The 13,253-nt window shown below is 53.4% G+C and overlaps 1 protein-coding gene across 1 annotated transcript; it reads left to right on the top strand.

Annotated features, from left to right (window-relative positions):
• Window positions 1-4,829: 4,829 nt before the first annotated feature.
• Window positions 4,830-11,857, top strand: HRH2 (histamine receptor H2). Its single transcript, XM_027682762.1, has 3 exons — window positions 4,830-6,064; window positions 9,141-9,305; window positions 11,085-11,857. The coding sequence occupies exons 1-2, from the start codon at window positions 4,980-4,982 to the stop codon at window positions 9,157-9,159; spliced, it is 1,104 nt and encodes a 367-aa protein (XP_027538563.1). The 5' UTR covers window positions 4,830-4,979; the 3' UTR covers window positions 9,160-9,305; window positions 11,085-11,857.
• The last annotated feature ends 1,396 nt before the right edge of the window (window positions 11,858-13,253 follow it).

The raw sequence follows: 13,253 nt of genomic DNA, 5'->3' as shown, positions 1-13,253 counted from the left end.
TGAGAGCATGAAGCAGCTTGGATGAGTGAGCAGCACACTTGATAGCCCTGCCCTGAGAAGCAGAGGGGAGATGAAGGATTTCAAGGAAGAGGTGGAAATAAGGAAGGAGAAATTCCAGTGATGGGGCTCTCTGAGCTCAGGGTCAGAGGAGTGCTGGGTGATGCTATGAAGTGCAGCACTGCATGGGAGGAGCACAGCCCTTCCAGGAAGGCTGCTCATAAACTGGAAACTACCCGAAAACCTTCACAGCTAGCAAGGCAGACTAATTTCTGCACCACTCACATTTGTCCTCTCTCGCATCACCTTCAAGTCCTGGCTCTAGCACATTTGCTCTTGTCCCATGTGGGGCAGGCTCTTGGCTCTGGCAGGGTTCAAGAAGCCCATTCCCAGGGTCCCTGCAACTGCCAGCCCTGCCTGCTCCCCACCATGGAACCTCAAACATCCTCTCTCAGACCAGAAGAAACCCCCACACTCCTGCCCATCTCACAGCCCTGGCTGAAGTACCTCTCACAGCATGCCCAGATGTTTAACTTTAGGAAGCACTTGAATATAATTTTAGAAAAAGCCATGATGCTCTTCTGCAAGCTCTGCAGGGCCAGGGAATTTGCTCTGCTGCTAAGTGACTTCTGCCAGCACTTTTCTCGGAAAGAAGCTAACGCAGGAGGCAGAATAACATTTCAGGTCTGCCTGAGAGCATCCCCAGGATGGAGCTAAAATGTTTCATGTGGAGCTTCTCCTGAGCCCGCAACCACCTCTGTCGATGCCCTTTCCGGTAGTGGGAAACACTTCCCAAAGACAGGCTGCCACATCCAGGCACTGAGTGCTCCTCTCTGCCCATGTATCCACTCACAGTGCTGATGTACCCAGGCTTTTAACAGATTTTAAGCAAGCCAGGTATGCCAGAAGCAGTAGCACAGGAAGGGAGAGCAGCCGATGCAATCCCTACACTGCTGGAGCAGGCGCTGCATCTCATTAATCTTACTGCAAAAGTGCACAAAGTGCTGGAATTAACCATGTCGAAGGAAAGGATGCTGAAAGATGGGGGGAGGGGGGTGTGGAATAAAAGGGTAAGATGCAACAGAAATTTCCAGTGAATGAATCACAGCCCCCTCCCCAGAGGAGATAAATGCCATTTTAAACACAGTGGATCAAATGTAACATGGACTGCAACAGAGCAGAAAATATCTGCTCAAGCAAGAGAAGGCAGAAATTACTATGAGAATTGTAAAAAGAATAATGGGAAGATGATAGGACTTTGCAATGGAAGGATCATTAATGCACCAAAGAAGGCTATTAGCAGAGTTCCTTAAAGATCAGCCTAGAGGTAAATTTTATTTAATGATTTTCATTAGTGGTCTTGGCTCAGAAAATGAGGGTTTCTCTAAGAAAATGTATTGGTGAGAAACTTGGGAAAAGTTTTGCACTCAACAAGGCACTAAGTACTAAGTATAACCAGAGGATCTGAAGATTAACAGAAATGCACTGGGCTGGCACAAATTCATATGCTTAGGGCCTAACAACAAAAATTGCTACTCTAAGCAGCTGAAAACACCACAGGAAAAATATCTGGCTTTTAGGGAACCCCGGGATGACTGCAACAAAACAAATGCAACTTGACAAGTCTTCACAGCAGAGATAGTGTCCATCAGAGCACCAGCACCACTGGAAAAGGCACTAGAAGGATGACCCAGAAGCAATGCCCTGCTCTGGTCCTTTTAATGTCAGGAGGGTGATTTTGAACTACGAACAGGTCCAGGCTGTGATAATGAGGATAATCAGATAAACGTAAAAGCTGCCTGGTGAGACAGGGCTGGAAGGGTATCATTTATTCAGGCTGTTGCTGGAAAGACTGCCATGGGAAACAGCTGCTCCACTCGTTCATCAAGGAGGAAATCAACTCTCTCTGCCAAAACAGAAGAGCAGAGGACACAGGTATTAAAGGTGGCTGTGAGCGACCTGGGCAGAAAGCCAGGGGCAGATTTGGAGTGCCAGAGGGCTGATGGTCCGGGAGAGAGCCCTGAACTGGATGCATCATCCCAGGGATTGTGTCCTGATGGCAGTGGGCTGACAGCCCCTCACCTGTACCAGCCCTCCAGCCTGCTTTTCCTGCAAAGCCATATCCTGAGGCTATGTTCACTTGTGGGAATGTTTCCGTGAGATAATTTAGCTGAGGGATACAGGGAAGTCTCCCACACCTCTGCCACAGTTAGGGTGGCAACATCACACATCTGACCTGACAGGGAGCAGATTCTGGCCTGTCCTGTGGAGGAACAACATTCCAAGGGTTTGCAGGCAGTCAAGCCCTGCAGCCCACATTGAGCCGTCAAGATCCCAGCTCTGCCTGGGTTCTTCTGCGGAGATGGGGACGCCTCTGTCCTCTTCCAAGTGGCCGTTCCTTGTCCTAAGCTAATTTGAAAAAGCAATAAGAAGCAAAACTCCTTCTTGCCAGGTGTGCTGTGCAGGGATGCAGCAGGGGCTGCCTCTGACACCACGTCAGGTTCCAAATGTGCTGATGTGCCCAGAGCTGGGGCTTACCAGCAGAGCCCAAGCCAAGGCCCAGCAGAGACCACATAAGCTGCAAAAGCTGGTGACAGGAGCAGGTTGTTGGTGTGTGGTAAAGCAGCCACGTAGGAGGCTGCAATCCACCCACAGCGTTTTCTAAGTGTGCTACTCCCCCTATAATTTAATCTGCCATTTCCACATGTTGGGAGCAATGAAAAAACATCCCTTTCACTTGGAAATACCCTTCTGTGAGAACAACCTGTTCTCCTCATTGCCGTCAGTGGGCAGGCAGCGCTCAGCTTGTTCCACACTCCTTTTGTGCATGAACAAAGAGCTTTCCATGGCAAGAGCCTGCGCTGCAGCGGGAGGTGAGGAACCACTCCACACACTGCCACCGTGGTGGAAAGCATCACATCCCTCTCCCTGCAGCCTTAATCCCAGCACCCAAATTCAGAGGACCTCCTGTCTGGCAATGAGTTTGCTCTGCTCAGCAAAAGGCTTCCCACAGACTGGTTCGTTGTCTGTTGTTCACTTTCCATGCCTTTAGAGGCAGCAAGGCTGTGGGTATCACCTACAGACTCAGTGGTCCAGTCCCCATCTCTCCCCCCTATGGTTCCTGGCAATCAGTGGTTATTTACTCATGCAGTCTCCCCGGTATTCTCCCTCCCTTGGCCCTCACGCCTTTAACCTTGAATCAGACATAAATCACCTGAAGAGTATTTCAACCTACTCCACAGCATTATCTTGTTCTTGCAGGGTGAGTTTAAAATCTCACCTCTACCCTCTGACAAGGCTGGACCTTTAAATTTTCCAGAGTTTCTTCTGTTTGTTCCGTTTCTGCAGGCTCTTGTACCCTGCAGAGAATCAGCTCTACCTTCCTGCAGAAGCCTGGGCACCACCAGGTGCCCTCTTTGGGGTGCAGAGAGCCTGGAGAGCTGGGTCATGCACCACCCATGTGGACTAGCACAGCTCTCCCCCACCAGCACATGAGGCAGAATGGGGAGACCCATCACCTCATAGGAGAAGCTCATGGTGGGAGACCAAGCTGTGCCACAGGCGGCTCCATGAGGGTCCCAGCACAGTCAGTCCAGCTCCTGAGCCTGCTCCCAGCCCTCTTTCTTGTCCCTGCAGTGCCTCAGTTCCCCTTTGGGTACCTTCCCGCCATCAGTGTTGCTTCCAGTCACACTAGAACTGAGGACCCTTTGAATCTAGTAGCAGTATGGTCCTGGAGACCACCATAATCAGCAGCTCAGAGCTCTTTTGGAAGTTAGAGGGATTTTCTGTGTTGTTTCTGCCCTTGAAAAGTGCAGCCTTTTGTTATGTATATCCAGACAGAAAATAGGCATAAAAAGTAAGTCTACAAGGGATGTTCTTCTTCCCTCCCAGGGCCCAGAGCAGAGTGAGGATTTCCTATCCAGGCTGGTGGAGCTACTGTGGTTGGTGATGGCAGGGACCAACCCAGAGCATGGGCTGCTGCAAAGCACAGATGCAAGGGCAAAGTTTAATGAGACTGACAGCCACAGCCAATCTTCAGAAACTGTGTAGTTGGAACTAATTTTGCTAGATTGCATAAGCACTTCTTTCTCAGGAAAATTTTTTCCTCATATCCTCCCAGTCCTTGCTTTTATTGTAAGCCTGTAGGAACTTGGTAGTTCTAAAATTCCTGCCCTTCTCTCAACATACCTGCATTACATGGGCCCAGCTAGCAGGTACATGTGCGTCTGGCTGCCAAAGGACTTTCCAATTTGGGTTTAAGTGGGCTAGAGCAGCCAGAGAGGTGCAGACACTCTGATTTTGGAGGGGCTTTGGGAGGCAGCTCAAAGGACCTTTGCTCACTTCAGCTCTTACTTGGTGCTTTCATAGAATCACAGAATGGTTTAGTTTGGAAGGGACTTTACAGACCATCTTGTTCCACTCCCCTGTCGTGGGCAGGGACACCTTCCACTAGACCAGGTTGCTCAGAGCCTCATCCAGCCTGGTCTTGAACACTTCCAGGGATAGGACATCCACAACTTCTCTGGGCAACTTATGCTAGTGTCTCACCAGACACTTTCTTTGCAGGTTGTCCTTGGGAGGTGACAAAGCTCTGTCCCTGCTGGAGCACTGCTGACCACTGTCACCAACCAAACATGCATAGAGCATGAGAGCCCACAACACATGAATCCATGGTTGCTCAGAGGAAAGGAGAAGGCAGGAGAGGAAAAGGAGCAGTTGAGAGCCACCAGCAGCTGACACAGGTTATCAGCTCCAGCACTGAGCTCCCAGATGGGGCCAATGGGTACAAGTGAGTCTTTCCCCAGGTCATGTTATTCCCAGCACACAAGGCTGAGCATGCAAAGTAACTCTGCAATGTTCTCCAAGGTCCCTGTAGACCAAGGGTCACTTTGGGAAGGTCTCTAGACCTGCCTGATAGAGGCTTACTCCAAGTAGCTTCAGAGCTGGTGAGAGCGGGACTGCTCCATCCATGCAGCTACACCATGGATCCATGTTACAACCATACAAGCTCTCAAGAAAGGGTGGACTTTCCCCTGCAGCTGCTGGTTGGGTCCTGCCTCGTCATCCTCATCGTGATCACTCTCTGTGGTAACATCATTGTCTGCCTGGCCGTCACCCTTGACCGCCGGCTCCGCAGCTTGACGAACTGCATCATCGTCTCCTTAGCCATCACTGACCTGCTGCTGGGTCTCCTGGTGCTGCCCTTCTCTGCCTTCTATGAACTCGCCAAAGAGTGGCCCTTTGGCAGCACTTTGTGCAACATCTACAGCAGCCTCGACGTCATGCTGTGCACGGCTTCCATCCTCAACCTCTTGCTGATCAGCCTGGACCGCTACATCGCTGTCACCACCCCGCTCCGCTATTGCCAGCTGGTCACTCCTCCCCGGGTGGCTGTGGGTTTGGTTGTTATTTGGACCGTTTCGCTGATGGTCTCCTTCCTACCCATCCACCTGGGCTGGAACACCAATGGGACAGCAGTCCAAAACACGGTCCCCATCTGCAACAAGGAGTGCACGCTGGAGGTGAACCCTGTGTATGGGTTAGTGGACGCCTTGCTCACCTTCTACATCCCTTTGGTCATCATGTGCGTCACGTACTACCGGATACTCAAGATAGCAAGGGAGCAAGCCAAGAGGATAAACCACACGTGGTGCAACACCCCCATGTCATCCATGGTGAAAGAGCACAAAGCCACTGTGACGCTGGCAGTGGTGTTGGGAGCATTCATCGTGTGCTGGTTCCCCTATTTCACCGTGTTCACGTACCGGGGGATGTGGGGAGACAGCAGGGTGAAAGGCACACCCATGTCCGTTGTCCTCTGGCTGGGCTACGCCAACTCAGCCCTGAACCCCATCCTCTACGGGACACTCAACAGGGATTTCCGAGTGGCATATCAGCACTTGTTGCACTGCTGGAGGACAGGGGGTCCCAGGAGCTCCCGCCTGCCTCCCCTACAGAAGGCCCAATCCAGAGGCGGGCAGGGCCAGGGCAGGCAGGAGGGTAAAACCCTGAAACTGGAGATGAGGAATGAGAAGGGGATCCTGCTGACCGATGGAGCCCGCAAGAGGTAAGAGCCTTCCTACACATGGGGCTTTGATGGTAGGTCTGTCCCCAGAGAGGAAGGCGGGGTGGGGACCCCACATTGTCCCTGAACTTTTAAGCAACAACGTGATTCCCCATCAGGAGATCCTTGCCCAGGCAACTCCTGCTCTTTGCAGCCACTTGGAAATTCATCACTGCCAGCAGGGACTCAGCTTATGTCCCTCCACTCTGGTAACACAGGCCTAGCTATTCCAGCTTCCCACATGGTTGGCCTCTCTTACAATTGCCACTGTTCGCAGGGAGCACAAAATGTTTCCTGGCTTTTCTGGGCAATGGGAACAGTTCTGCCATTAGTATTTGCTGTAAGAATGGGGTGCAGCCATTAGCTGAGGCTGCTCCCAGAAAACAACCAGGTTCCAGTAGCAGACAGCCAGCAAAGTCCGGGCACACAGCAGAGCTGCAGGGGCCCAGGAAAGGTGACCGCCCATCACAGAGGGGAAAACAGGAATTAGTCCAGGGGCACAGAGTCACAGCAGCCGCAGCCAAGCAGAGAGTCCCTGCAGGAGCCAAGGTCTGGGTCCCCAGCTCCCTGCAGAGCATCTCGGCTGTTTCCCTTTCCAGCCAAGCCACGCACCCTCAGCATTTTGGCCATCAGTTTGCATCAGCAGTGAATTCAGCCAACAGCAAGTTCCATTCCCATCTCTGGAAAAGGAGCAAGAGTAGCCAAAATTAGGTTGGCAAATGTTTTCAGAAGTACTAATAATACCCATGTAAAGTTAGAGCCAAAAATTCCCTCAGCGTCATCCCAAGCATGTCATGGAGGTCAGCCCCACTGAGGGGTGGGGGTGCAGCAAGGAAGCAGGATGGGTGCAAGGCTCTGTGCCAGGTTGTGGCACTAGTCCTCTCCCTGGGCACCCACATCCCTGCAGGGCTGTGCCACCCCCACACCACCTCACTTCAAGGTGTTCACTCAGCCAAGCACAAGAACAGAGATGCTTGCTGTCAAACTGCTGCTCCTGAGACTAATCTAACCTCTAAGCAGTGCCTGATAAGCAGCCCAGAAACTTTCCATCCATAGATAAGGAGTCCTTTGATTCGCTGTTCCCAGCGTGCCAGCAAAGAAGCCGCACTCGTGCTGCCTCCCGCAGCACGTGCCCTTGATCCTGCCGCAGAAACATGGTCTCAAGCCACCAGAAGGAGAACGTAGGGAGGTGAACCAAAGTTCAGAGCCATCCAAAAGGCTCAGCCAGCATCGTGCGTTCCCTGGGGTTCCAACGTGACTTTACCCAAGGGACAGGGGCAGCAGAGGAGATACAGAGGGATGGATGAATGTGAACAAATGCAAGAATGCAGCTCCTAGAGCTGCCTTTTCAGTTTCCAGGGAATTAATGAAGAGTCCAAAGGTATAACATTTGGTAGATGTAGTTATAGGCTGTATATAAAAACATATGGAAAACATGTGTCTGATGTGATGGAGATGTTCCTGCAAACACAGAGAGACAAAGAGAGCTGTCCTGTGTACTCACAGAAAAGTGTAGCCCCTGGACAAACCAGGAGCTCACCACTGGGGCTCTGCAGCTGAACTGGGAGAGCAGGCAATGGGGAGCAGGCTGCCGGGACTTCCCTACTTAGCCAAGAGCAAGAAGAGAAGTTAAATGTCAATGACTTCTCAAAATGCCGCCTACCACAAGGGGAGGATAATGCGATGGAGGGAGATAAAAGGGGAAGAAAAATGGGTTTCTGTTCCCCAGACAGAGGTCAAGGTCACTGACTTGCTGGCTTTCCCCCTTCTAGCTTTTCCGGGTAGAAAAGATTCTTCCCCTGGTTTCCCAGAGGGAAGACTTAAGCAGGAGGATGTTTCTTGACCTTTCTAAATCCGGAGAGCTCCCTCCCATCCTACACAGCACCACCGCTGTGGTTTCTGCTCGCAATCAGATAAGAGTTGCTCAAGCACCAAATTATCAGTTATTACTTTTACTTTCTCTCCTTCTCTTCTTAGCCCTCTCACCTGCACAGCAATCACTCACCAGTGATCACATGTGACCCCTTCTAACCTTTTTTTCCATAGTCACATATATAAACATCTGCTGTTGGCAGATGACCTGCTTCAAATAATACCACACAAGACAGGTGGGCACAAGATTTACCTGTGTCACCAAAAGCATGGCATCCAATTTCACCCCAAGCACAAACCGAGCTGGTTCCTCTCCCCTCTTCTCCTCTGTGTAGTCTTCCCAGTCATTTGCCCTGGTCATGTTAACATAAAAAGACCAATGTGAATCATTACACAAACTCATAAACCCCCAAATAAGAAGGCCCAGAGCCCAGAAGAGCTCTGCTCAGAGTAGCTCCATGGGGTTATTCAAGGGAAAGCACAACCAGTAGAATTTTGAACTGTTGCCCTTAATAACAATGTTCTTTTCAGTTATGAAGCATAGAGAAAAGACCAACAGACAGGAGTGGGAATACTAAAGAATTGCAGCCAGTCTAAGAGTGTCAAGAGCAGGGCAGGGAATCAAAAGCCACAGGAGCCTTTAAAGGACTGGAGGCATTCCCATGGCTGAGGACCAGCTAGGGTGGAGAGGGCAGGGCCAAACAGAGATGCAAGGGAACACAGCTGCTTCCATCTCCCCACCAGGCACCAGGGGAAAGCATTTCATTTCACACAAAACCAGTAAAAAAAAAATCACTGATGGACCTGAGGGAGCTGCTTCAGTGCAGTGGGACAGGGCTCTGAAGAGATGTGGTCCTCAGCATGCTCATGGCTGTAGGCTGTGAGACCAGTCCCTGCAGTCCAGAGAGACTGAAATCCTGAGAGAAGGAGTGTTCAGCACTATCAGATATACTGGGCAGAAAACACATCAGCTGTGCTCAGGGCAGCTTGGGGCAGGACAGTGGCCACAATATATGGGCAGAGGAGAAGCCAGTTTTCATAGGAAAGAGTCACTGTCCCAGTCACAGTGTCCCTGCCGCAGCTGCTGGCCTCAGGGGGCAGACACCAGGCAGGCACTACCTGGTGCTTCACAGAGCAAAACCACTGACAGACTGGTCTCTTTCTTTTCTGTTTTTTCTGTCTTCATGCGCAATTTAACCCTTTCCAGCACCAGAGCTCTCCCATGAGCCTCAGCCAGCCTGCTGCCCTAGGACCCACATCTCCTAGCCTTCAACTCCTGGCTGCCCTCTTCCAAAATCCTGTGTATGAGGTCGAAAGACAACACTCAGCTTTCCTCAGCAAAAAACTCAACGGCAGAGGCAAAGGCTGCAGGGTGAGTACAGGGCTGGGGTCGCGGGGTGCAAGCAAGGGAGAGGCGGCTCTCCCTGCTGTGGCATCCACTGCATTTTCCGTGGTCCAGCCATCCCATCCTGATGGTACCTGGTGCAGAGGGTGATACCATCAGAGGTGCATCCTCACTCCTTTATTCAGCACCGTTTGCTCTCCAAACCCATCCCCAAGCCTAGGGCATGTGCACAGAGCTGGGTATCCCCTGGCTGCCCCGGAGGTGTGGGCTCAGAGAACCACCCTGCAGAGCTCTGGAAGATGCTGCATCCTGCCTGTCCCTCACACACTGCAGAGGCAGCTGCATTCAGACCATACATTTCCAGCACACTTCATTTTCATGCAAGCCTACATCCACATAAATTGCCAGCAGCTTTGGCGGAGATGCTGGCAGGGCTCCCGGGGTGAAGAGCTGATGCTGCACTGGGCATTGCTGCTCTCTCCCAGTGGTGCTGGGCTGGAGGCCACGGCTGCCATGCAAGGCGATGCCTCTCAGCACCAGAGAGCCACTTTGTGCAGGGCTTCTCAGGAAGAGCCAGGCAAGGTCACCCTGACCTCCACATGCTCTCCCTCTGAAGCTGCATGCTGATAACCTGGGCTTTCTGTATTGACTGTGCCTTGTGGGGAAATACGGTCACCTACATGCTGGAAGCTGGGTACACTTTGTCCCTGCTGCACACTGAGCACTTCCAACCTTAGCCAAGGTCACAGCAATGGCAAGAGCCTGTGCTTTCTGTCCACACGTGCAGCTGGGAGGGAGCTGGAGCACAGGGCCCTCCTGCCCTGGGGCACAGCATCAGCCTGCACTCCTTGGAGGTACTCCCTGTGAATCACCCTGGAAATGCCATTCTCATCAGGAGAAGGAGAGCCAAAGGCTTGAAGGCTGCAGATGCTGCTCTCTGGGGTGGCATCACTGCTGCCATGCCGGAAGGAGCAGAGTGAACCTCCGAGCCTGGAAACCACAAAGCACACAGTGAAGCTCCCCGGAGCAGGCACAGCACTCACCCCCTGGCAGTGCAGACACAAGGCAGTCATCTCTGCTGCTGTCATTGCCCAGAAGCAGGGGCAGAGGGGACACCAATTCCTGCTCTTCTGCTTCATGCTTTCCCTCTCTGTGACGTGCATATGTTCTGAAACACATGTAGTTTCCATAATGTAAAGGCAAAATACCAGCCACCCCCTGAGAGACTGCTGATCTAATTAGCAGAATGAAACAAAGGTCTGAGGGTGAGGTTTGCAGGAGATCTGAGGTCCTGGTGTAGCCACAGATTTCCTCTCTGTGACATGGGAGTAGGGACAGGAAATATCATCTCGTGCCGGACACCCACGCAAAGAGTCCCTGACCCACGTGCAGTAGCAAGGAGAGAGGCCATGGGAGAAGGAGCACCCAGGAACAGAGCACTGCCAACCCCAGGATACCAACTTTTGTCAAGCTATGTGAAGAGGCAACAACCCACTGCTGCTGGCTGGCCCAGGGGACAGGAAGAACAGGCAGAGAAAGCCACAAAGCAAAATTATATTACCCAGAGGGGTGTTGGATGACGGGTCTTGAGGTGATACAAGCCTGCTCGGCTCTGCCCAAATGTCAGCACTCAGCATTTAGTCATGCTCTGCCGAGAGCATCCTCATAGCATCACTTCACGGTCCGCCCCAGGCACAGTGGGTGCTTAATGCAGCATCCCTTATACTGGGGAGCAGGAAAGGGGGGAGGAAGTAGAACCATCTGCATCCTGCAAAGCCACTGATGACTCTCTCTCTTCTCCTGCAGGATCCCGACTCTGGCACGTGGCATTTACTCCATCCCCAAAACTGCTGGAGAGGCCTCTGCCCACCCAGGTTTCTTCCCAGGAGGGTGGTGTATTTGAAGAGCCCTTGGAGAAGCTGCAGAAGAGCCTCTCCCCTGCCCTGTCAGGGCAGTGACACTTCCAGCATCAAGCCCTACATCAGCAGGCAGAGGCGCCTGAGGAGCTGGGTTGGGAGCCAGCATGTGTCCCTGGCAAGGCTGGGATAGGGATGCCCTCCCCAGGCCCACAGCAACCTCCTCAGGCTGGAGGGCACAGGGTGGGGAGGAAAAGGGGCTGCAGTTGAGGTCTTAGTGCCAGACAGACCAGCATAGGATGGAGAAGGGCAACACAGGCATTACCTTCCCAGCTACCCTGTCCAAGGGATGTATCCACCCCTCAGAGGGGGCAGGGGTCCTGGTGGATGGAGGGTGATGTGGCAGGAGGGCTCAGCACAGCGGATGTTGGCAGCCACAAGTGCTGGATGTCTGTGCTCAGGACATCCCAGTCCCTCAGCTCCAGCATCAGTGCTGGAGCAAATCTACCTCCCACACTAGGAGGTTTTGGCATCCCTGGTGCTGTCCCTGATCCACACCCCCTGTCCCAGCCCCACTGCAAGGTGGAGAGGGCCCCTGGAGCCTGCTGGGCCATGGGGAGATGCTAAGCAGCTGGGGTTTGCCCTGGCCTTTGCCCTCCCCAGCAGCTCAACACTAAGACTACCAGAAGAGGATGTTTCTGCTCTGAGCCTGTGCAGAAATCATCAATGGTACAAAAATCTGTTTAAGACAGAAGGAAAATGAGATGCTTGATTTTTTTTTGGGCATGCTTTGTCCTGAGAAGAGTCTCCCTGTCCCCCAATACCTGCTGTCCCATCCCTCTGCTGGGACAGAGCCTGGATGCACACAGCACAAGGCCCCAGGATACAAGTTGCAGCTGCCCTGAGAAAGGCTGTCACCCCCCAGAGAGTATCTTGGCCTGTGGGATCAGCCAGATGATCCCTCCCTGGTCTCTGATGGGAGAAAGTGGGCAGCAGGCAGCGAGGACCGGGTAGGATGGGAACACACATGGACCCCCACACTGCTGTGCTGTGGGGCAGGAGTCTTCCTCCTGGAATACACCTGACTCCCATCACCCCGGATGCAGCTCACTTACCCTGCACTCCGCAGCATCCCTGGGATCTGCACAGACAGATCCTGTTTACAGTATCCTCCGGGAAGGCAGCTGAGCTCCCAGGCCAGCTGGTTCCACGTGCGGCGGGGCTCTGCCCGGCAGAGGGCACAGGCGAGAGCAGAGCTCGGTCCTGGTGCACCTCCGGCTGCCCCGGGACACCCCTGCCCGAGATCCGGGGGGCTCCCGACGGGAGGGATGCCTAGGCGGGGCTCGCAGCGTGGGGCCAGATCGGAGTGGCGACACCCACGCGGTGAGTGTCTGGGTCTGGGAAGCAAGGGACACCTCGGGGGGAAACAGGGTACACCCGGCAGCCCCCCAGGTGCGGACCCAGTGCGGCAGCAGCGCAGGCTCGGAGCTCCCCCTGCTTGCTGTGAGCACGGACCTGTCCGCGGGCCCCGAGCTCCGGACACGCCAGGGGCATCACCCACGGCGGGGACAGAGCTCCCCAACCCGGCACAGCGCACCCCGCCCGAGCCCCCAACCCCCCGACACCCCCGAGCCACCACAGCACTGAGTGTCAGCACCCACCACTGGTACATGTGTGGCTTTCACCCTTCTCCCAGTAATTAGCGGTTATAGACAGCAAATGGCCTCCAGAGAGCAAGGAAGGCTGAGGGACAAGCGGTGTTGCAGCCCCAGTGCCCCCCAGCACCCAGCCAGGACAGTGCCAAGCCCCACCAAAGCATCAGTAAGCAAGGAAACGTCCCCAGCAAAGTGATGCCCTGGCAGGCAGTATCCTCTTCTAGTTCTCCCTCACACAGCCTTGGGATAAGGAGCTACAAGACCTCTGGGCTGAGCCCCCACAGCAGATGGAGAAATTGCCTCATCAGCACCTTTACAAAGCAACAGGAGACAAAGGAGTCCTCACAGCTGAGCACATGGAGAATTTGTCCTCCCCAAACAAACCAGGCAGGAGCAGGCCTGAATCACCTGTAGCGTCCACTCTCCAATCCAGTTCAGGGAGGAAGAACTGGCAAACACACACC

Source organism: Neopelma chrysocephalum, unplaced genomic scaffold (assembly GCF_003984885.1).
Source record: "Neopelma chrysocephalum unplaced genomic scaffold, ASM398488v2 Primary Assembly neopelma1_63, whole genome shotgun sequence".
In the NCBI taxonomy this organism is placed as follows: domain Eukaryota; kingdom Metazoa; phylum Chordata; class Aves; order Passeriformes; family Pipridae; genus Neopelma; species Neopelma chrysocephalum.
Note: the sequence above shows the minus strand (reverse complement) of the source record. Positions and strands in the feature narration are given on the sequence as shown.